Source organism: Zeus faber, assembly GCF_960531495.2.
Source record: "Zeus faber genome assembly, chromosome: 17".
NCBI lineage: Eukaryota > Metazoa > Chordata > Actinopteri > Zeiformes > Zeidae > Zeus > Zeus faber.
In genome coordinates, this window is record NC_137204.1 from 18,345,346 (window position 1) to 18,368,843 (window position 23,498).

Below are 23,498 nucleotides of genomic sequence, written 5' to 3' on the forward strand. Positions count from 1 at the left end.
TCACGGTACTGTTCGGCAAGGTTTTCACCCTCTTTGTTTTTCCCCCCCTTTTTTCCCCCTCTTATTTTATGACTGTTATGTGTGCTTGCATGTTTTGCCGCTTTTGGCTTTGCGCTTTCTGATTTTTAAGCCCTGCTTCACTTGGGAATTACGGTCTTTGTTTTCTATCTGTGCTACCTTTAAATTCATTTTGTCTTTGCATGCCACGAGTTCTGTTTTTTTTCAGTTGATGAGCGTCTCTGAAAACAAATGAGCTCAAAACACACACTGTTTCTGATGCCAAACTGTAGTGGGAAATGTTAGGAACTTAGAAATGAAGTAGGTTGGGCTTTGCTGATGTCTCCATTGTGATTCGCAAGTGTAGTTCTCTCAAACTACATTTAACAACCAAACGAATTGGCATTTGATCTCTTAACCATTTGGAACAAATACGCTCAATTTGTTATAATAATAACAACACACTTTGTGTGAGGCCTACATGGGATTACATATACTTTTATGTATATGTATATATTTTTTTTTTTTATTAATCCATATACAGTATAAGGTAATCACTTGATTTTTGGTAGTTATATTTACAAATTATTAACAAAATCACAACCAAATAAGCACTAAATTGATATGTATTTTTTCATACAGTAGTTTCACCTAAAACTCATAGTCACTTGTCAGTTACACATCGCAGTCAGCCGTTACCCCCCAAAAGATTCAGCTCATCATTAAATTTTTCTGAGGTTACCTCAACGGAACTTGTGTCTTTCTAGGGGGGAGTGAACACTAGTGTCCGACATGGAGGCATCTATGTCAAAGCAATCATACCAAAAGGAGCTGCTGAGCTGGATGGGAGGATACACAAAGGTACCAATAATGATGAGCATTTTCTCACCACTTTACATTTTTCTCACTATTTAAATAATGTAATGTCATGCTATACTGTGCTTTTCTATACAATTGATTTATATTCGATTGATTTGTTTTTTACCTGAACCGCACCTGTGCCCAGGTGATCGTGTTGTTGCGGTCAATGGAAAGAGTTTGGAGGGAGTGACTCACAAACAAGCGGTGGAGGCGCTCAGAGACACTACACAGGTGAGAGAGGCGCCATCCAGCACAAACGCCATTCAAAAAGTGTCTTGAATGAAATAATAATAGATTGACGCTTGTTTGCCGTGATTGTCCGCTCCTCTCAGACGGTGCACTTGTTGCTTGAGAAGGGCCATCCGCCGGCAGACAGCGTGCACGCTCCTCTCACACGCCAGTGCACGGCGGTGTCCAGCTGCACTGGCCCTGACAAGGCCAGGCACAAAGAGAATCCTGTGGAGCTAAAAGCCAAGCCAGAGTACAGCTTTGTTACAGACGGTGAGATGGTCACTGTGTTGGATAATTCAGCTGTTGGTGTCATTGGTTTTTAAGTTGTTGGTTGTTTTTTTTTTACATTTTAAATATAGGAATGATTGTGTTCAAATGAAAGTAACCAAGACAGAGCTCAAACTTTACTGTCTGTTCTGTAAAACAGAATGTCAAAAGGCTTGTAAAAACGCATTATGTAATAACTTACTAAGATTGCTTGCATAAATTTTACCCTTATTATGTTATTAAAAAATAAACGCTTTGTATTAACTTGACATATTTTGTAAAACATCTTGGAACGCAATAGGTAACAAGTCTTGGTGGTGTAAACAAACTAAGAGGTGTGTGTGTGTGTGTGTGTGTGTGTGTGTGTGTGTGTGTGTGTGTGTGTGTGTGTGTGTGTGTGTGTGTGTGTGTGTTCCTTCTAGTGAAATGTTATCAAGCACTTTTTGTATTTTATAACAGTGAATCAAATTATTACATATTCATACATTATTACATACATATCATAAAAAGTTGTAACCTCTTAATAAGTAGTTACCACCACATTATCACATGTTTTAACAAGTTATTACAAAATGTGGCAAAATGTATGACGTATTGTGTTTGAAATAGGCTCTTACATTAGTTTTAGGAGCTGATGATGAGGCTGTATTTTTTTAATTTTTTTTAAATTTTTTTCTCTCGTGAAATGTGGGAGTTGCAGCGTTGGCAGAGGGCTCTTGGCAGAGAGACGCCAAAATAAGGGAGTCCACCCTAAATGATTTGCAAAGGCACTATTAAGACATAAATTGGAAAATACGTTTTCTGTTTATCCGTCTCCAGACAATGTGTTTGAGGTGTGCCTGCTGAAGAACTCCTCGGGATTGGGTTTCAGCTTCAGTCGAGAGGAGAACATCCCCGACGAGCCCCCTGGCTCCAGCTCCATGGTGCGAGTTAAAAAGCTGTTCCCCGGCCAGCCGGCCGCGGAGAGCGGTCGCATCAACGTTGGTGATGTCATCCTCCGCGTCAATCAAACCCCACTGAAGCGGCTCTCTCAACATGTACGTCGCTTGTTGCACGGCGGGTGCAGTGGGAAACATTTTGAATATGTCGTTGAACACATACACACGGTATCTGGTCATGAGATATAGTTTTACAGTTGTTGTTTTTTGCATTTTTAATTATACATTAATAAATAAACAATACAATTTATGGGCTTGAACCTTTTCTCCGTCTAGGAGGTCATATCGGCTCTGCGAGGAACAGGCCAGGAGGTGACTTTGCTCCTCTGTAGACCTGAAAAAGATGTATTACCTGAGATGGACACTTCAGCCTTGGTACAAATCTCCAGCTACCAGCTAATGCGTTGACTAGTTGGTGTTCAAAAAAAAATATATATAATAATAGTTAACCCCCTTTTTCATGATTCATTTCTCCTTTCCAAGACGCCTAAGCCTTCACCCCGTAAAATGCTGACAACCAAGAGCGAGCCCGGCTTGAGCGCGGCCAAAACGTCGTCTCCTTCCAGCAGTGAGGGCAACAGGAGCCTGGGGCCTGTGGAGGAGGCGCTGGAGAGGCTCCTGCTCAAGGGCCCCGGCCGCCGCAACAGCTACAGTGACAGCACAGAGGGAGACGAGGAAGTGGAAGAGGCGTTCAGCCCGAGTGCCCTCGAGCAGAGCAGACAGAACTGGGAGCAGAGCATCTACAAGACGCCCGGCGCCGGGGTGCCGGGGCGCCACCGTAGCCCAGCTCAAGTGGAGGACGCCGCTCGCTCTCCTTTCTACTCCCCCAACCTGTCGATGACCAGGTCCGATCTCAGCAGAAGGTAAATCCTCTTTAAACTCATTACTAATTAAACAAAAGCTTCTCCACTGATTATACAAGCATTTGTTTACTGTGTTTTACCGTTGATGGCGAAGAAAGAGGAAACTTTTTTTATTCGGGTTTTTAAGTTTTGTTTGTTTTAAACCCAGGTCTAGCTTACTGCCTTCATAAGGAGGTGCACTTTGGGGGGTGTCAATGTTTTTCCTCAAGGATAGGAATGAGCAACTTTTACCTTGGCACATAAAGGTTGAGACATTTCCCGAGAACAAATAACATTCCGGTCGTTCCGTCTTCTTTTTTGTGTTATAAATAGGTTTCCCTCCCCCCTGACAGCGGAGCGAGAGTCTCCCCCACATCCGATGGTCTCCTCCCCCGCTGCACCGAGCCCGGATCCTCTGCCTCCCCCTCTGCCCCTGCCCTTAAACCTCACCATGTCCGGAAATGGACAAGATATGGATGAACTTGTCCCGGTAAGGATTAGGGAGAGGAGGCTCTGTTTAGAATGTCTGCCTTCCAAAAACAACCATTGCGTGCCAATTTCCAGTGTACTTGATATCAAAGTACACGTTGATAATGTGGCCCTCCATTTCAAAATCTGCTCAAACCCTTACCACGACATCACTTTTCCTCTTTTAATGTTCTTATCTGTTACGTTTCTCTTTCTGATTGTTAGGAAGTGGAGCTAAAAGTATCTTTGATAAAGTCAGAGAAAGGCAGCCTGGGCTTCACCCTGACCAAAGGCAATGATCAGGGCTGTTACATTCATGATATTATTCAAGACCCAGCAGAAGGAGATGGTAGACTCAGGCCTGGAGACAGGATGATCATGGTACTATTCCTAATCCTTGCACATACAGTACACCCCCCCGTCCATGAGTAATGGAAGTACCGGGAAGATAAATGAATTACTGAATTGATTAACTAGCTATCAAAGTCAATCAAGTTCTATCATATTAAATGTTGCATCAAAACAGTAGAATCAATGATAACATTTGACAGAAAAGATATATAAAATAAGTTAAAAAGTGGAAAAAATATATTATAATAATAATAATAATAATAATGATAATAATAAGAATAATAATAATAAAAGAAATTAAAACCCTCAACCAAATGAAATGATTGTCTCGTGGTAAAATTGTATTATTTAAAAATAATTTTATCGTTCTATTTGATCATCTTGATATTTATTTATTTATTTAAACATTGCAAGAAACTGCAATTCTAGTTGCTTAGTTGCTACCACTTGTTTAAATGTATTGCAGCTTTAACTACCACCTTAAATTAGTTATTCCATTTGACTCGATAGCAGTATCACTGTGTCAGTCAAACTTTTCAGTCCCACCCAGTTAATACAACTACTTTTTTTTATCTTATTTCAATATATACAATAAGAAAATAATCTCCAAATATATTTTTCCTTACGGAAGTATTCTTATCATTTCATAGACTTAACAAGTTAACGTTAAATTTAGTTGTGTTTTGTGTAATGAAGCTTTTACTTTGATGGCATTGTTTTGATGCAACATTCAAGTTGATAGCTATGTGATCAATTTACTGTTTGATTTATCATTTTTTGTTACTCCCAGTGGCCGCTCACTGTTGTCCCCCACCCCAATGGATACAGATTAAATTTTTTTAAATGTATATCTGAACAGGGAATGTAGTGTGATTCTATTGTGAGTCTTTTATTTTTATTTTTTATTTTTTATTTTTTGATAAGGTATCTGCCCATTTATACAGTATCTATTCCGTATAGATTATGATCGGAAATGCAAACTGGTCTTGTGCTGTCAGACTGGGGGCTTATTCAAACTAACTGCTTTTACTTATTGAATCTCATCTATTGCTTTTATTGCTGGTTCTTGGACCTTTTTTTTTTTTTTTTTTTACTATTCCCTGCTATTCCTACATTTTTTTTTTTTGTTTTGTAATCTGAATGTAGTGGGATTCTATTATGAATTATTGCCGCAACAGATACATTTCCTCATGGCGAAGATAGAAGTCTAATCCTATTATGATCGTAAACCTCAGTAATTCTTCATCTGCTGTCAACCGCCAGGTGAACAACACAGATGTGTCCAACATGGGTCACACTGAGGTGGTCAATCTGGTGCGCGCCGCTCCCCGCGTAGTGGATCTGGTCGTGGGGAGAGTCTTGGAGGCCCCAAAGTGCCCCATAGAAGCCCACCTGCTACCTGATATTTGCTTTAAGGGTGACCAAGGAATGCTGGGTGAGACATCGCCTTCTTCTCAACCTTCTTCAAGAGTGGACACATTCATTTTTTCTTTGTTTCTGAAAACTACTTGTGTTCCTGCTTTCAGAACAATATTCTGAAAGCAGTGTGTGTGTGTGTGTGTGTGTGTGTGTGTGTGTGTGTGTGTGTGTGTGTGTGTGTGTGTGTGTGTGTGTGTGTGTGTGTGTGTGTGTGTGTGTGTGTGTGTGTGTGTGTGTGTGTGTGTGTGTGTGTCTCTCTCTCTCTCTTAGTGGTATCGCCGGTTTGTCACATACTTTCCTGAGATGGTTATCTGTAAACAAACACCACCTCGAGAGACCGACATGGGAAAATGTGGGGATGTTTCTAGAAATATGCCTATGCGAGTTTAAGGTTTCACTTCTCAAGGGTATCGTGTCAAAAAAAAAAAAAGTATATATATATATATATATAAAATATTTTTGCTGTCCTGTGTTCTAATTATAATTTTTTCACAAATTCAAGGAAAGGAAAATGTCGACAGATCCCGTCACCCATTTCATTTAAGTAAAATAAAATACCTGTCGGACTGACGGGGTTTTCTCCCCCCAAACCCCACCCTCCCAGGCCTGCTTCTAGATGGCGGCAGTGATAGTGCGTACGGTGTGTTGTTCGTGAAAGACATCCAGCCCGGGTCTCTGGCCTCCGAGGAAGGAAGCCTGAGGCCGCTCGACCTGGTCCACTACATCAACGGAGCTCCCACGCAGGACCTGACGCTCAGCGAGAGCAGGAGGATGCTGGAGATGTCCCTCAACGACCTCACGCTCAAGGCCACGAGGTGCGAAGGCTTCGCGGCACGAAGGGCCACGCGCGCGGTTTGCGTCTCGCCGAGTTCACCTTCCCTTCAAAATGTTTTGCATGGAATTCGGAGTCATTTTACTGCTTGTTTATTCATTTATTTATTTATTTTCTGGATCCAAGGGATGGTCAGCCTGTTTCCCCCGGCGAGAAAAGTGTCTCCTTTCTGAACAACAACGTCGGCCCCAAGGTCTCCAACAGCATCAACGGTATGTGTCACCTCTGAAAGACACTGATTGAACTCCAATATTTTAATCCTCATGCTAAGTGTTTTTGTTTTTTTTCCCCCGCCCCATTTTTCTGCGCCACATTAACTGTTCTAACAGTTTTAACACTTATTTACATAATTACATAACATCATTTATATATAACTGTGTATGTTTAATTTCAAGGGTACCTTAAAGGAAGTGATCAAAGAGATGCCGAGTGCCTTTCAACACTTTGTCCTTCAGAGGTAAGTAACTAAACGCCGTGTAACGAAATGGTAAAATAATGACCCTGCAAATTATTGTCCATTCAACCGTGATTAAATTGGAAATGCAGTATTGACCTCCGTCCAGGCAAATTTGTGTGCGCTTAGGCAATCCGACCAATCTTTCAACAGCTTCATCTTTAGGTGATCTTTGTGGAGCTGTCGCATAATATGTCGGAACAAAATGTACATCAGCTTAAGTCAGTGTGTGTGTGTGTGTGTGAAATGCTATAAAATAAATTAAAAAAAAAAAAAAAAAATGAATGCTGTTTTTAACGTCGCAAAGTGTAGTTGGCCTTGCTGCTGCAGCGTCTTTAAAAATGTAGAGTCACGTCATCTCGACAAACCTGTTCTTAATCTGCCTCTAAAGCAAATAGGGATCGTTGAGCAATTTGATCTCCGGTGATTATTTCTCATTGCCTAATCCTCTCAAATCCAGCAACACCTCCACACAGAACGTCCCAGAATCAAGTTCTCCTCCAGTGCAGATTTTCTCCTTCGCTTTTATTTCCTGACCCCTGGAATGACCGGCACGTTTTGAGTAAAGGGTCCTTTGGGGTTTTTGGTGTCTTAAAGACACACTAAAGCGAATCTAATTAACTTTTTTTTGGGGGGGGGGGGGGGGGGGTTTGCACACAGTCCGATCGGCTCCATTTCTTCTCAGCTGTGCAAAGTTTAGGTTTCCATTTAGTTTAAACACATCTTGTTTTTTTTATTTTTTATTGTATTTATTTTTTTGCTCCCCCTACTGGCTAAGAGTGGAATGCAATAAACCATTGTTATTCTGGCTTCTGATTTGATTTCAATTGGACACGGAAAACAGTATGATAAAAAGCAAAGCAACATAAAAAAAAAACAGATTTAGATACAAATGATCTTGCATACAAATCTAGGTTCTGTGCTAATATTTAAATAACATTGTATCACGTAGATGTTCTTGGGTAATTTAATTTATTTTATGGTGACCTTATTTCTTTATTTACTTACTTATCAAAACATTAACTTGGTTGAAATCGGCTCTGATAACTATTGCCTTGGAATAATGAGTGATAATTGTGAATGGATTGACTGTGCTTACTTCTTAATATATTTACTTATATCTATCTAAAGTGAATCTAATTTCCTCAGCCCTGTTTTCATTGCAAGTTTTTATGGCGAAAATCGCAGCGATTGCAGTGTTTCAAGTTGAATTTAAGTTTTATTTCATGACATTTATTTCACTGTTTGTATCATATCACCAGGAGGAGATCATTGAGCTGGAGTTGGAGAAGCCCCCGGCTGGAGGTCTGGGTTTCTCTGTCATTGGAGGGGAAAGGGGGATCTTCGTCAAGTCCGTCACACCCGGGGGGGCGGCAGACTACTCTGGCAAACTGCAAGTGGGAGACCGGCTGCTCAAGGTTCGTTGTGTAGCATGTGTGACTTCTGGATCATCCTCTATCGCCACTTTTCATTGGCATTCTAGATTTGTGTTCGGAGAGGCTATCGTCCGTTTTTTTGTTTTGTTTTGTTTTTGTTTTGTTTTTTTTCCCCCCGGTTTACATTGCTTCTCAATATAATTTTATGTCTCCAGGTGAATGAAGAGGTGATGGCAGGCGCGTCCCACACCAAAGCTGTCACCACCATCCGCAAAGCCAAAGGTCTGGTGCGTCTCATTGTGACCAGACCGCCAGACCAGACCCCCAGCACGTACCTCCACTACCTGCCCGTGCACGCCGACAAGTGCAACGGCAACGCAGGTAATAGGCAGAGACCGGCTGTCGTCGCTGTGCTAACTGACCGACGCGGCCTCTTCGAAGGTTGCTACTCTGAATCAATCTTTTGGGCCACCCTTTGATCGGTCAATTCATTGATGAATGTGTTTTGTTTTTTGGGGGGTTTTTTTCTTTAGACGTGAGTGAGGACAGTGGAGTGAAGACCAAGATCTGCGCTCCACACGATAGGCTCAAGTCCGGTAACCTCCCGGCCATCCCACCCATAGGTACACCCAGCCCAGGAGACCAACTCTGACGGGCGTCACTGTGATGACGAACGACTGTCGCTTTTCTTGACGTTCCCGGTCCACAAAATAAACCTGAATTCGAGAATACACGACAAAGCAGGGGGGGGGGGAATCCGGTTCCGCGGCAACGGTCTTCTTTTTCTTTCTAACAGACTATGAGGTGGAGTGCGTGGAGTCGGGGAGGGAGGCCGAGCCCACCGCCGAGCTGTCGGAAGACACGGACTGTGACGGCTCGTCGTTACCCGAGGACTCCCCCGAGGTACGGGTCCGACCGGAATACCCGAGGAAAGCAAATGCCGCGAGTGCTTGAGAAGGGACGTTGCCGTGCGCTTCCATGTTGTTGTTGTTGTTGATGAAACTGACTCCGCCCACCTGTCGTTTGCAGACGTCTCGCAAAGCGGAATGGAAGGAGGAGATGGTGGACGACCTGATGAATGAAAAGTAGGGACCGCACTTTGCTCCGCTCGTAGAGATTTGCCGCTCCGCGTGCGGTCACGTGTTCACGACATGTTGCCTTGGATTACAGCTATCTGCAAATGAGTGCCGGGCAACAAGAGGAGGATGAAATCACATGGGGAAGTGACGAGCTTCCTATCGAGGACATGAAACACAGAGATGGTGAGACGATCCGGCAGAGCTTTATTATCGAATAGGCGGCTACCCCTCTGCCAAAAAAGTGTCCGCGAAGAAGGCCTGAATTTATTTAAAAAAAAATTTTTTGAGGGAATCCCTGCTGAAATATTGTTCATATTCCCGTCGCTGTACGAAACAGTGAGCCAAGAAGCAGTTTTGCAGCGCTTTGACTAAACCTCTGAAATATTTTGCGACTCATCTGACGTCTTGTTTTAAACGTGGTTGTGTCGTCCGCCAGACGGGCCCATCATCAGAGAGGACGAGTTGACCTCCCTGCCCCTGGTCAAGGTGGTTCCCGACGGCCAGTACACGGAGAACAAGCTGAACACGGTGGTCCGCATGATGAGGGGCCTGCTGGAGCAGAAGGTTCCGCTGCAGGAGTTTGAGGTGAGTGTCTCTCGTTATGATCCGGATAAAAACAATTGGGGGAAAAAAAAAAAGGATATGATGTCTTTTTTTTTTCTTTTTTTTTTTACCTTTTTAATTGTGTATTTCTGTTGAATAACAGAACCTTCAAAATCTTCAGCCTCTGGACGACTGTTTGATAGGGCAGACAAAGGAGAACAAGAGAAAGAATCGCTACAAAAACATCGTTCCCTGTAAGCCTGTTGCGTCACATTTGACCAAACTAGCCAGTTTATACATACAATAAGAGTTGAATTATATCTGGGGAAAAAAAACATTTTTACAAATTGTTATTGTCATTATCATTATTATCATAATGACTTTTTCTTACTTTCTTTTCTTACTATCCTCCCACTAACCTCTTCCCAGTTGATACGACGAGAGTGACCCTGGGCCAGGACGGAGGCTACATCAACGCCAACTTCATCAAAATGCCGGTGAAGGACGAGAGTTTCTCCTACATCGCCTGCCAGGGACCGCTGCCCACCACTCTGGCCGACTTTTGGCAGATGGTCTGGGAGCAGAAATCCAACGTGATTGCCATGATGACGCAGGAAGTAGAAGGGGGGAAAGTCAAATGCCAGCGCTACTGGCCGGACACCCCCAGGACGGCGGAGATGGTGGACGAGCGGCTGCAGATCACGCTGGTCAAAGACCAGTACCTGGACAACTTCGTCATCCGGCTCATCGAGGTCAAAGACATCGCGGTGAGTTTCGCGCGCCCGGGCTCGCTTTTAGTTTGAACCGGGTTCCATTACCGTAACCGTCGCTTCCCCCTCCGCAGACGAACGAAACCCAGCGCGTCACTCACCTGAACTACACGGGGTGGCCGGACCACGGGACGCCGTCGCAGCCGGAACAGCTGCTCACCTTCATTTCCTACATGAGACACGTTCACCGGTCGGGGCCCATCATCACGCACTGCAGCGCGGGCATCGGGCGCTCGGGAACGCTCATTTGCATCGACGTGGTCCTGGGGCTCATCAGTAAGGATGCTGACGTAAGTGCGGCCGCACCCGTTTCGGGGTGTAACTCGGGGAGCCATTTATTTTATTTTTAATTTTTTTCCACAAGTCACTCTTGAGCTCTAATACTAATGAACGGTGGGTATGTAGTTTGATCTTTCAGATGTTGTGAGGAACATGAGGCTTCAAAGACAGGGGATGGTCCAAACAGAGGTGATTTTTATTTTTTATTTTTTAAACAATTTATTTTGATTCTAATTCATTTGTATATTTTATTAAGCGTCCTGAACCTAGACGTGAGGGTATTTGATGCATGTTCTCTCTCTCTCTCTCTCTCTCTTCGCAGGAACAATATATTTTCTGCTATCAGGTGATCCTGTACGTGCTCAGATGTCTTCAAGCGGAGGAGAAAATCTCAGGGTAGTAGAAAGTGCATATCCCATCATACCCTGACTCCTTCCCTGAGAGCAGCACACAAACATGGAGGACTGTTCACAAGGCAACTATTGCCAAACCACCAAGTTTTTAAAATGCCTTCAAACATTGAATCTAATTAGAGTATCCTATAGTAAAGTCTATATTTTTATTATGTTTTATTATGTTTGCTTCGAGGTCTCCTTTTCTTGGCTGCTACTTTCTTCTCAATGCATTTGTGAGAACTGATGATTGTATGTTTTGTTGTCACCCCACATGAGAACACAATGTCTTTTTTTTTTTTTTTCCCGGAATATTTGGAAATTATAAAGTAATAATGAAAGCGACGAATGAATTCATATTTTATGTGGAACAAAATTATACTTTATGCATTTTTAATCTTATTTTGATGCTGGAATTTGCCTTGACAGAATACTACGACAGTATTTGCTTTGTAAATCTTATTATACAGTAATTGCTGACTGCCTGCGGTAACTGATGAAATTAAACGTGTACATATTCATCTCACAAACATTAAACTGTGGATATGTTTTAAAGCGCTGACCGCTCCCGTGTGTAATTCCCCCACATGTACGAAGAGACGGCACAGGGTTGACGAAACACTATTCAATGACTTCAAAGTGTGTTCCGTGCTAGTGTGTCCTGCACACCAACGCTATTTGACATAACCGGTCAAATAACATTATTTTTACTACTATTATTGTTCAAAGCGTCGTCACTAGAAAGACGCTTGTGAGTGTGAAGGAGTGAAGTATACATGTGTTTGCAACAATATATGCCATATTTTTTCCCCCCCAATGAAGCGGTGTTTGAGCATTTTTTGCTGTGTAATGTCAATAAAATTGAGAATAAACAATAACCCAAAAATAAACCAGTAAACCCCTGTCAACAAACGGAAATGTAAAGCAGGAATTGGAAAAAAAAAAGTAATTCAAAAAAATATATATATACAATTATTATTTTTGCAATTAATCATAATAATAACACGTATAATAATCACGCGTTCATACCGAACATTTGCACATTCCTGCACAAACTGTACAGCTTTATTAAAAAAAAAAAAAAAACAGCCTTAGTTTACACATGCTTATATATTTAACCAGTATTTTAATTATTGTTTTACATTTATGTTCCATGTATGCGCCCAACGCCAAGACAAATTCCTTGTACGCGTACTTGGCAACGAAGACTAAATGTGTTTGTTCAAACTTTATCGACACTCCTGTTCAAAATGTCATTATTTGTGGCATCATTTTCAGGATTCGTGGAGGCATTTGGTTCGGATTCTGTATTTAATTAATTGAAAGTAAAAATTTTTACGTTGTTCTAAAACAGCGGACAACGGTATAGACCTTACACGTCATTCTAGCGCGACGGTTCGTAAACGGCCGTGCAAGGTAGTCCCTTTGCGCTTTCCGTAGACCGTGTTGGCCAAAACAACATGGCAGCCTGCCTGTCCGCCACGCTTCCCTCGTAGAAAATACGTGTATGCTGTCTCGCTTCTCAGATATAAGGTTGGAAAAAATAAAATAAAATAAACGCAACCATGTCCGGGCGACAAGGAAACAAACTGCCGAACAACTTACCACAGTTGCAAAACTTGATAAAAAGGGACCCAGAGTCGTACGTAGAAGAGGTAAGGCACGAAGCTAGCGCTCATGTACATTTGGGTAGCGGTGTTATCCACAGAGCGTATTATAATAATAATAATAATAATAATTACAAGTGATGATACAAACGTTATTTTCCAAATTTACCGTATTCTGAAAGATTTCTCGGAGCAGATATTATTATTATTAACCGGAGTCATAACTAAATAGCTAATAAGTTCCGTCATCGTAGTGAATAATAACCAGATCTGCCCTCTGACAGTTCCTACAGCAGTACCGGCACTACCAGTCCAATGTGCAAATCTTTAAACTACAACCTGACAAGGCCAACAAAGAGCTCGCAGACCTGGTTATGTTCCTTGCACAGGTGAGTCCTTGTCACCCGACCCGCTGAGCACTTATAATTTGCCTGCGACGAAAACAAAAAGCAGTGAGGTTCTCTCCGTTTCCAAGGTTGGGCACTGCTACGTGCAGCATCTCTCCGGCTTTGCTCAAGAACTGACAGAGTTGCTCCTGGGCCATCACACCGTCCTGGAGCCGGACCTGCGTATGGTCAGGAGAAACCCGTCCTTCCACAACACAATCACGGTTGTTGTTCACGCTGCGGTCCAGGTTGACGAAACCTGAAACTCACTAACGTCAACCGATATTGTGTTTTCCGGTAAGACGTTCTGTAAGGCGCTGATTCTTCTGAGGAACAAGGATCTGATCGACCCCACCGGCCTCCTCGAGCTCTTCTTTGAGCTGCTGCGCTGTCACGACAAACTCCTCCGAAAGGTGAGAAGACCCACCCCACCTAAAATATCTGTAGATATCCATCCTTTGCTTGCTGTTTGTTGTGACTTGCTCGGTGCAATGCATATTCATAATTTGTTGTAGAAAAAAGTTGACATTCAGTTGACATTTCACTGCATATATGTATGGAAGTGTGTATATGTACGTGACAAATAAACCTCCTGAATCTTGAATCTAAAATAACAACATGGGTGGTTTCTATTCCTTGAGGATTTTTAAATAGTTTATATCAAACCAGGTTGTTGCCTAGTGCAAAACTTTGCACTTTTTTAAGGTAAAACGTTAAACAATTATGCATTTATTGTCAACACCTTATCTGCCTTTTATTAAAGCCTAACACGCATTTGTTTTTCTGTCTCTCTCTGCAGACTCTATACACACACATTGTAGCCGATATCAAAAACATCAACTCCAAACATAAAAACAACAAGGTCAACACAGTAAGTGAACAAGGACACACAACTCAATGTTAATTTACTGTCGCGTAAGGTAAGAATTGCGTTATACCAAACCAATATGTTATTATGGTATGTATTTCAGACTTTACAGAATTTCATGTATACCATGCTGAGAGATTGTAATCCCATAGCAGCGAAGATCTCTTTGGATGTGATGGTGGAGCTCTACCTACGGAACATATGGTGAGTTCCATGTCTGTTGTGTAATGTTGATAATCAATATAAATAAAGGGTGACTAGCGATTGACCTGGATGTTGTTGGTTTTTTTTTTTTTTTTTTGTTTCTCTGTCACAGGAATGATGCAAAAACTGTCAATGTTATCACAACCGCCTGCTTCTCCAAAGTGACAAAGGTGCGTTTCCAGGATTGGAGCTCAGGATCTGTTCTTAATTACTAAGTGCGATGGCCTTTATTGACTAAATTGTTCGTGTCCCTGTACAGATCCTTGTGGCAGCTCTGAAGTTTTTCCTGGGCAAGGATGACGATGAGAAAAATGGGAGCGAGTCAGAGTCTGAGGTAAGTACAGTATTGAGAATTATTTGAGGGGAAAAATGTTCAACTGACCTCAAGGGTTTTATCGGTAAGATTTTCGCAGCTTAAAACCCCCAAAATAGACTGTAAGAGCTGTATTAAGATTTGAAGTTGCTTAACTAGCCGTTGAGATAAGTGGTTTTTCAAAACGGATTAAATCGTTTCTCTGGATTATGAATTTGCATACAATTTAGAGACCCCGCCAACCAAAAAAGGCCAGAGACCAAGGCCAGGGTGAAGGGTCATTAGGTGAAGACAAGTCTGCTGTGATACTATTAGAACTGAATATTAGGGGTTGAGGAGATAGGGTCGGGATGCGATGTCAGGGATGTTATATCTGATGTATTTTTCCAGGAAGAGGGGCCGTCTGCCCGAGACCTGATGGTGAGGTACTCGACCGGCAAGAAGACCTCCAAAAACAAGAAAAAGCTTGAGAAGGCAATGAAAGTCCTCAAGGTACCACGAGTCACGTTGAAAGACCACACGCAGGCTTGAGTGATCGCTTGTTACCGCAGTGCAGTGACCTGAAATGTATTCACTCCATCTACAGAAACACAAGAAAAAGAAAAAGGTGGAGGTGTTCAACTTCTCCGCAATTCACCTCATTCACGATCCCCAAGGTATGCTCCGTCAACCCCTTCCACCAAACTGATGATGTCACACAAGATGCCCCCATGTTCACTAGGACCGACATGGAGTTTTTCTTTGTCTGTAGATTTCTCTGAGAAACTCTTGAAGCAGTTGGAAAACTCGAAAGAGCGCTTCGAAGTGAAGATTATGATGATGGATCTGATATCCAGACTAGTGGGAATTCATGAGGTAAGTTACAACATCCAAAGCGGAGAATATTCAACACTTTATCTGACGTTTTCCGCTCGAATCACACAGGGCTGTATTTACTAATGGGTTTGGTTGTTGGTAATGCAATACCACTGCATATCAAGTGATTTGGGATTTTAGCTTACTTGACACTACTCGGTCTGTAGAGCTAACCGTTCAAATTTGACCCTTTGGCCAAATTCCAAACTTTTCATTTTTGCCACATCAACTGAAAATTCTTACGTTTTTTTATAGTTTCTGAGAACCCACAGTTCTCAGGTCATAGGGAATCACTTCCTAAACTGAAAATGACTGTGCTCTCTTCCTTTCAGCACATGATGAAATGTAGCCCTCTCCCTAGAAAGTACTGCCCTGAAATGCAATTATGGTATTTCTCTCCAGTGGAAAATTCTGATTTCGATTTAATCTGGTGGTCTACCCACGCCACATTTAACTCATAGTATTGTAATATAAATATATTATGTTGGTTGTAGATTATTAGATTATCATCATAGATGGTTTGGTCATCGAGGAAATGGAACCTTGGCTGAAAATCTGAATAAAGTTTGCAGAAACTGTTTTTTTTTTTTTTTGTTTTGTTTTTTTAAACCATAGATATCCCTCCGCTAGTAGACAGTAAATATGCCTTTCTTTTTTTCTCTACAGCTCTTCCTGTTCAACTTCTACCCTTTCATCCAGAGATTTCTGCAGCCGCATCAAAGAGGTGAAATTGGTATATTCAGCAACGATGAGTCTTCCCCTCTTGCGCTGAGAAAACCTCTGACCGTCTCTTCCTCTTTCTAGAAGTGACCAAGATTCTCCTTTGCGCTGCCCAGTCTTCCCACCAACTTGTTCCACCCGAGGTATATCTATGGTATTAAGTAAACAATCAAATCAATCAGAATCGAATGCCAGCCAAAGAACAGGTGTTTCCATGTGGCTGTTTTTAATGTCCTTTCATATTTCCAGGTCATCACACCAGTGATCATGACCATTGCCAACAACTTTGTGACCGACAGGAACTCTGGGGAGGGGATGACTGTTGGGTAGGTCGCAACCCGACCTAAGACACTCGCTTACAGGACTGTCATGACCATTACATTTGAGCTGACGATTAATTGTAATCCAATTACAAAGACAATTGAATTGCCACCATCAGAGTTTCCTTTCGAAAAAATTGCTGCCGGTCCACTTGTCCCGGAAGATTATTTGTATTTATTGAGCTTAAAAACAATTGATCGGCAGGCTATAAAAGGAGTAAATTCATGAAGGCATGTAGATTGATAATATTTTTATAATATTTTTTTTTATTGAATGTTTAAAATAAAACGCTGTTTAAAAATAAATAAATATTACGCATATTACTACTTGAAATCAAATAATTTCCGTTCGTGATCAATAAGTAACAAGTGCAGATGCTTTAATTAACATTTCACTAAAATAAAAATCTGATCAAATTAAAAACAAAATAAATATGGAAATAATGTCTAAATAAATAAAAAGTGAGCACAACCAGTCCACGAGGGAGGGGGCATGGCTTATTTCTATATCGACAAACTTGATTGGTTAGAGGTGGGTGGTCAGCTTTAGATCGTCCAAACGGATTGGCTTTCCGTTGCAATCCGGGGAATTTTTTTACCAAAATAATCGAGTCTTGTTTTATTTTGACACAGAGGGAAGAAATACAGCGATAATTGTCATTTTATCGGCCAGCACTAATTCAAATTGTGCTTAGAGGAAATTATTTTCACCGGACATTATGACTGGAGAGATTTCAATATTTTGGACTGTCTACCTATTGCAAGCCATTTATTGGCATTGAAGATTGTGATTAATAATGACAATTTGGGTAGACTGTTAACTTTCTACAACTCAATTGATGGAAAGTAACCTAGTTCACTTTCTATTTATTGCGACATTTCTAACATTGGTTTAAAAATTCCCCTTCAATTTCGTCGCAAACATACACTCGAGGAACCGATTTCCCAAAAAGATTGCAATCTGCTCCAATATCTGATCGGGGCGATGATGTAATAATTGTCACAGCGCTACTTGCTTTTAGAGATAATCATTGTTTCATCTGAGCAAGTGGCCGACGAGCTTTAAAACCGACTGTTTAAAGAAACATGTTTGGTGATTCATCTTGGACCTCATAAAGCGTCTTTTTCTCTGTAAAAATGTTGTGCGTGACCTGCAGGTTGAATGCCATCAAGGAGGTGGCGGCCCGCTGTCCCCTGGCCATCACCGAAGACCTGCTGCAGGACCTGGCCCAGTACAAGACGCACAAGGACAAGAGTCAGTTCCCAACAGTGATCTCTCTTTGGCAGCCGCCCATGCTGCTCGGTGGCCGAATTAATGTGTGTTTCCGCGGTTTTTGTTTCACGTTCGTCGCAGATGTGATGATGTCTGCCAGAGGACTGATCCAGCTGTTCAGGAATCTTGGTCCACGGATGCTGCACAAAAAAGACCGGGTGAGGCTGAAACACAGACTTTTCAATTAAAGGGAGAAAAAAAAAAAATGTAGTTGATAAGATCTAAATGCAGGTAAAATTGGTAAATTGAAGTCAAACTAAGTGTCACATGGACCTTCAATTCCTTAAATATCTGCGTGTTTGTTTTTTGTGGTGTATCCAGCTTGACCATTTAATCTTGTGCACATGGGTTTGATTGGGATATCAGTAGGGTGATACAAATATTTTCACATATACATTTTTTATTTTTATTTTTGCCACTTTTAATTAAATGAATTGAGCAATATTCTATTCTCAATAGGCTTTATGTTTGAGAAGAACAAATGTACTATATATTTAAAAAAATAAAATACGTGCTCTTACAGCTCGGAGCTTGTCTATTTATGTTCCTTTACCATAAACCACTTCTGGATCCCTCTTGTCCAGGGGAGGCCCACAGAGGCGTCTGCAGAGGCCAGGATTCGGGACTATGGAGAGCTGGAGGCCAAAGACTACATTCCTGGAGCCGAGGTCCTGGAGGTGGAGGAAGAAGCGAGAGAGGGAGAAGAAGGTGAAGGTGAGGAGCTGGGATGGATGAGAAGTGGATGGATGAAGTGGTGGGGGGTGGGGAGATGAGATTGACGTTATGCTGTCCTGCTTCAGATGGCTGGGAGAGTGCCAGTATCAGTGATGATGACGAAGATGGTGACTGGGTGGACGTCCACCACTCCTCTGATGAAGAAACGGGAGAAATGGTGAGACTGAAAAGTGCATGAGCGCCTTTTCCTACCACAGAGAGCCAGGAACTTAGATCCCGGTGCCAAGGAACTGAGGCCTTTTTCCAAAGGAGGATCTTAGTTTGGATATCGGCTCCTGATATTTCCTTGTCCCACCGCCCCCCCAAAAAAAGTTCCTGCTAGGGAGGTGGTACTTTTCAGGGGGAACAGGAGCCATTGGGATGGAGATTGTTGAACTGAACGATGTGATCTGCAAATGCATTAATATTATTGAAAATATTAAGTGTATGTACTTGAAGCGTTGTGTGTGTGTGTGGTTCGTGCTGTAGGTGGAGAAGCTCCAGAGCATTCCGGCGGAGGAAAGGAAGGCGAAGGCCGCGGTGGTCAGCGCCAGCAGGCTCCTCACGCAGGACGACTTCAAGAAGATCCGTCTGGTCCAGATGTCCAAAGAGGTCAGCGCTGCTCCAGGCAAGGGCCAGAAGAGGAAGAACGTGGACATTGACGAGGAAGCCGGCAGGTGGGCGAGCCGGGTGACCCTGGAGCTCTGAGCGTTGTTATGCATTTATTTCATATCTATTGTTGCCTTTGAATCTTCTGGCGGCATTACCAATCATATTAACCTCTTGATGCGGGTAAGCAATGTGTGTTGGTCCATAAATCCCGTCTCTCTTGTCTCTGTTTTTTCTTTTTGTTGGTTTTTTTGTTGTTTTGTTTTTTAGCGGGGAGATATTGAGTTTGAAAAATATTGAGAGACTGCACAAGAAACCAAAAGCAGACAAGGAAACGCGACTTGCAACAGCCCTGGTAAGAACCTGGGTTTGCAGAGGGACGGTATTTGCGTCTGTGTTACTGTATATTCGTGAACGTCTGATTTATCGCCCTCCCTACTGGCAAGTAAACCCTTCATTTTGCTCCTTATTTGTATATATTTGACAATTATTATTATTTTTTTTTAATTTCACTTCAAATTTTTGTTATATTTAATTTTATTATTTTTAGTTATACATTTTTTCAGACTTTCTTTTTTTAATGCTGATGGTCTGCAGCGAAACGCACCAAACCTCACCAGAATAAGTATATAATGATTAAGAGTATAATGTAAATGTACCTGGCGGGATAAAATGATTCTGATTGTGAGTGTTCGACCTCTGATCAATGGCGCGTATTGACTCCCACCAGGCCGGACGGTCGGACAGGAAGGAGTTTGTGAGGAAGCGGACAAAGCTCAACCCGTACGCCAGCACGAGCAATAAAGAAAAGAAGAGGCAGAAGAACTTCATGATGATGAGGCACAGTCAGAACGTCAGGACCAAGGGCAAGCGCTCCTTCAGAGAGAAGCAGGTACGCCATCGGATCCGTCAGTTCCCCAAATTTGCTTTGAAAGATATCATCGGTGGGAGGGCGTGGGGGTTGCGTCTTGTTCATATTTTGTGTCCTTGTGATTCCTCTCTTCGCCAGATCGCGCTGCGAGACTCGCTCCTGAAAAAGAAGAAGCAGTACAAGTGAGCAGCTGGCGACGGCGATGATGTTGTTGTATTTTAATCCTGCCCGTATCAATTTGCCTTCACGCCCCAAGGGTGAACCTGTGTAGAATTTTTGAACGTTCTATCATTGGCTCGGTTGCGGATGTTGGAATTGTCTTGAAATAAAAATAAAAACATTTTGATGATTCTCTTAGTCACGAGGGGTCCTTTCTTTTCCCACGTTGGGTGCGAGTTCTGAAGAACATGATCTTCTACAAAGTTGTTTTTCCACACGGCCTATAAGGTTTATAAATATATTCGTCAAATTTACATTAAAGGGTTAATATCTCCTCAGGGAATTTTTTTCATGACATGCTCATCAAATGACTAAATTGATTCCAAGCCAGGTTGAGGTTATTTTATTTATTCATATTTTCCGCTGATCAGCAGACGAGAATATCAGAAGAGCATAAAGGTTTACATGCCAACATCACCTGTCGAGGCTTGTTGTTCCTATTATTAAAACTTCTCCAGAGTAAAATAAATAATTATACTGAAGGAGGTAATCGGATTGGTCTCCGGGGGCAACGAGCATTCCACTTTTAACCACCCAGAAAGAGTGTGAAGTGCTAAAAGGGAGTGGGGGCAGAGGAATGTCCAGCGCTGGAGGAAGAAGGCGTGAAGGACAATGTGTTTACCTTAACATCTTTATTCCTAAATCATAAGTACGCCTGTTATGCGTGATGGCGACCAATACCACCGGAGTAACCGCCGTAGGGAATAGTTCTCTTTCTGATGTACCGGGGGCTTTGGGGGACGACCTCCACACGGTCATGAGCGTGTCGCTGGCCCTCATGCTGGCCCTGGTGGTCTTCTCCCTGGGCTGCACGGTGGAGGTGCCCAGGCTGTGCTGCCACCTGCGTCGGCCGTGGGGCATCCTGGTGGGCCTGCTCTGCCAGTTTGGCCTCATGCCCCTCGCGGCTTACCTGCTGGCGTCCGGGTTCGCTGTCGAGCCCGTCCAAGCGGTGGCCATCATCACCATGGGAAGCTGTCCAGGGGGAGTCATTTCCAACATCATCACATACTGGCTGGATGGAGACATGGACCTCAGGTATTTCAAGTTCAAGATTCAAGAGGTTATTTGTCACATGCATATACATAGGGTCATACATATATGCAGTGAAATGTCATGACACCCGGTGATTACGCACGATAAGCTCTATAAGCTCTAAAAACACTAAAATGTGCGTAGTCGACACAAGGTGCTCGCGCAGGCGGCCGCAAGGGGCGGCGACCATAATTGCGATTCTCGGTTCTACAATTATAATTGAATGAATTGTCTGTGTTTTATTAAATATACATTTAAATTCTCCTAAATTAAACTTACCACAACTTACCTCCAGTACTTACCTATTTATACATGTATATATGTATATGTATGAGTGTGTGTTTATATATATATATGGTTATGTGTATGTGTATATATATATATATATGTGTGTGTGAGACCATTTCTGTTTTCTATTTGTACATATTCGACAATTTTTTAGTTTTTTACTCCCTGCTCTCTCCCTTCCTTCGCAGCATCACCATGACGAGTTGTTCCACGGTGCTCGGCATGGGCATGATGCCGCTCTGCGTCTACATCTACGCTCACGTCTGGGTGGAAGCGGGACGCATCCAGATACCTTATTTAAATATCGGTACGGAAGCTGAGTCGTGCTTCGGGGCAACAATTTTTTATTCTTCGATTTGTAGCGGATCATAAATAATCAGCCATTTTATCGACAAATAACAAAATGGGGGCGGTGGCGCGGACGCAGTGTGCCATTGCCATTGTCTGTGTTTTAACATAATTTCCCGAATGTGTGACTGATGTGTTCTGTATCGAAGGCATCGCTCTCATCGCCTTGGTTATTCCCGTCGCCTGCGGTGTGGCCGTCAACTACAAATGGCCCAAAGCCGCGAAATGCATTCTGAGGGTATTGACCTTTCTAGTGCACGTGACCCATTACAGTGATGCAGAGATGAGGTGCTGTGAGAGCGCTTCCATCTTGTTCGTTTGTTTGTTTGTTTGTTTGTTTGTTTGTTTGTTCGTTTCCCCAGGCGGGCTCCGCGGTGGGGGGTCTCATGCTGCTGCTGGTGGGTCTGGCCAGTGCTCTGCTGTACGGAGGCTCCTGGCAAACGGATTCTTCCCTCGTCATCATCGGCTTCATCTTTCCCCTCGTGGGCTACGGCGCCGGCTTCCTCATCGCCGTCATCCTCAGGCAGCCCTGGCAAAGGTGAAGGGGGTCGGATTGTTAATCCACGTTTTTCCTTGCAGGGCAGAGAGCATCTTTATTCCTGTGATTTTTATTTATTTTATTTTTTTCGCACGTAAATAACTTTGATATTTCATCCGATTTGCTACAGATGCCGAACGATCGCCATGGAGACGGGAGCCCAAAACGTTCAGATCTGCTCCACCATGCTGCAGCTCTCCTTCCCGCCGGCGCAGCTGAGCGCCGTGTTCGCGTTCCCCCTCATCTACGGATCCTTCCAGCTGCTCAACGCTCTCCTGTTGGTCGCGGGTGAGAGAGGAAGAAAAAAAAACGATGATAATCTGTCGTTGGAAACGATGTCTAATGTGTCTGGCATCACGTTCAAAAAGAAACGTCTTACATATTCTCATGTACTTCATTCAGTTATTAACCATCTCATTTCTGTTTGTCCCAGCCTATCAGATTTACAAGCACGTCCACCTCTGGAGGTCGGCCGATGTGTCGGCGCGTCAACCGCGGATCGCGGCCAACGTCCAGGCTGCGCCAAGCCAACATGGCTCTGGAATAGAAGAACTCTGTTTCTCCAAAGTCCAGTAGCCATTTTGGGCGTCTTTTAAGCTGTTCTTCAGCACATAGAGGTGCACAATGCTGTCTAGGGATCGGCTGAGGGTGAAAGCTTTTTTGTCAATAGCATCTTCAATGTTGTTTAATAACTTTAAATCAAATTTTCAGAAACATGCATAAATGTGAGTTATACTGTATATATGTACTGTGTATATATAGATATTCTATAGATTCAAGAGGTTTTATTCGTCACATACATATACATACTTTCATACATATATGCAGTGAAATGTCAATGTACTATACATATATACACTGTGTATATATATACTGTATACAATATGTATATACACTGTATATATGTATAGTATATGTATATATACTGTAGTATATATACATATACTATACATGTATAGTAGTAGTATATAGTAGTATATATACATATACTATATGTAGTATATATACATATACTATACATACTGTATATACACTGTATATACATACTGTATACAATTTATATACAGTGTATGTAAAGTATATGTATATATATACTGTATACAGTATGTATATATAGATATACTATTCATATATACACTGTATATACATACTGTATACAATATATATATACATATACTATACATATAAACACTGTGTATACATACTGTATACAGTATATATATACTATATATGC

At 42.3% G+C, this 23,498-nt stretch overlaps 3 protein-coding genes across 6 annotated transcripts in view; all 3 read left to right on the forward strand.

The window, feature by feature from the left end:
- Positions 1–11,655, forward strand: part of ptpn13 (protein tyrosine phosphatase non-receptor type 13) — a 51,312-nt gene extending 39,657 nt beyond the window's left edge. For 2 of the 3 annotated variants that reach the window (XM_080018405.1, XM_080018407.1), the window contains 24 exons: positions 765–858; positions 1,004–1,089; positions 1,191–1,359; positions 2,176–2,393; positions 2,571–2,669; positions 2,778–3,157; positions 3,470–3,626; positions 3,830–3,985; positions 5,219–5,390; positions 5,979–6,189; positions 6,333–6,418; positions 6,602–6,663; positions 7,923–8,078; positions 8,252–8,417; positions 8,570–8,659; positions 8,833–8,939; positions 9,066–9,121; positions 9,207–9,298; positions 9,552–9,700; positions 9,822–9,912; positions 10,088–10,425; positions 10,503–10,718; positions 10,834–10,896; positions 11,030–11,655. In XM_080018405.1, coding sequence (XP_079874531.1) covers positions 765–858; positions 1,004–1,089; positions 1,191–1,359; positions 2,176–2,393; positions 2,571–2,669; positions 2,778–3,157; positions 3,470–3,626; positions 3,830–3,985; positions 5,219–5,390; positions 5,979–6,189; positions 6,333–6,418; positions 6,602–6,663; positions 7,923–8,078; positions 8,252–8,417; positions 8,570–8,659; positions 8,833–8,939; positions 9,066–9,121; positions 9,207–9,298; positions 9,552–9,700; positions 9,822–9,912; positions 10,088–10,425; positions 10,503–10,718; positions 10,834–10,896; positions 11,030–11,107 — 3,492 coding nt within the window. In that variant the 3' untranslated portion in view covers positions 11,108–11,655. The remainder of the gene's footprint in view (positions 1–764; positions 859–1,003; positions 1,090–1,190; positions 1,360–2,175; positions 2,394–2,570; positions 2,670–2,777; positions 3,158–3,469; positions 3,627–3,829; positions 3,986–5,218; positions 5,391–5,978; positions 6,190–6,332; positions 6,419–6,601; positions 6,664–7,922; positions 8,079–8,251; positions 8,418–8,569; positions 8,660–8,832; positions 8,940–9,065; positions 9,122–9,206; positions 9,299–9,551; positions 9,701–9,821; positions 9,913–10,087; positions 10,426–10,502; positions 10,719–10,833; positions 10,897–11,029) is intronic. The other variant, XM_080018406.1, reaches the window with a different exon arrangement.
- A 911-nt stretch (positions 11,656–12,566) lies between these two features.
- On the forward strand, positions 12,567–20,189 carry sdad1 (SDA1 domain containing 1). Of its 2 annotated transcripts, none has more exons than XM_080017994.1 (22): positions 12,567–12,754; positions 12,991–13,095; positions 13,182–13,280; positions 13,395–13,505; positions 13,892–13,963; positions 14,064–14,164; positions 14,277–14,334; positions 14,424–14,498; positions 14,868–14,969; positions 15,064–15,133; positions 15,229–15,332; positions 15,999–16,056; positions 16,137–16,195; positions 16,302–16,378; positions 17,530–17,627; positions 17,727–17,803; positions 18,230–18,359; positions 18,446–18,537; positions 18,849–19,036; positions 19,239–19,323; positions 19,699–19,860; positions 19,978–20,189. In XM_080017994.1, the coding sequence occupies exons 1-22, from the start codon at positions 12,665–12,667 to the stop codon at positions 20,023–20,025; spliced, it is 2,061 nt and encodes a 686-aa protein (XP_079874120.1). In that variant the 5' UTR covers positions 12,567–12,664; the 3' UTR covers positions 20,026–20,189. The 2 variants fall into 2 exon arrangements, with proteins under 2 accessions (XP_079874120.1, XP_079874121.1); XM_080017995.1 differs by having other exon boundaries at positions 18,230–18,353.
- A 644-nt stretch (positions 20,190–20,833) lies between these two features.
- On the forward strand, positions 20,834–22,840 carry LOC307242986 (sodium-dependent organic anion transporter-like; the record flags this gene model as incomplete). Its single annotated transcript, XM_080017635.1, has 6 exons — positions 20,834–21,093; positions 21,567–21,685; positions 21,876–21,964; positions 22,089–22,264; positions 22,395–22,552; positions 22,698–22,840. Exons 1-6 carry the CDS (start codon positions 20,837–20,839, stop codon positions 22,838–22,840), a joined length of 942 nt encoding a protein of 313 aa, XP_079873761.1. The 5' UTR covers positions 20,834–20,836.
- Positions 22,841–23,498: the final 658 nt, after the last annotated feature.

What these genes read in the sequence shown, in the direction of transcription:
- sdad1 (XM_080017994.1), top strand. Translation starts at nt 12,665, where the DNA reads ATGTCCGGGCGACAAGGAAACAAACTGCCGAACAACTTACCACAGTTG. An exon ending in TGGAGCCGGACCTGCGTATG is followed by an intron (nt 13,281 to 13,394) that starts GTCAGGAGAAAC and finishes TTTTCCGGTAAG; the next exon opens with ACGTTCTGTAAGGCGCTGAT. An exon ending in ATTGACGAGGAAGCCGGCAG is followed by an intron (nt 19,037 to 19,238) that starts GTGGGCGAGCCG and finishes TTTGTTTTTTAG; the next exon opens with CGGGGAGATATTGAGTTTGA.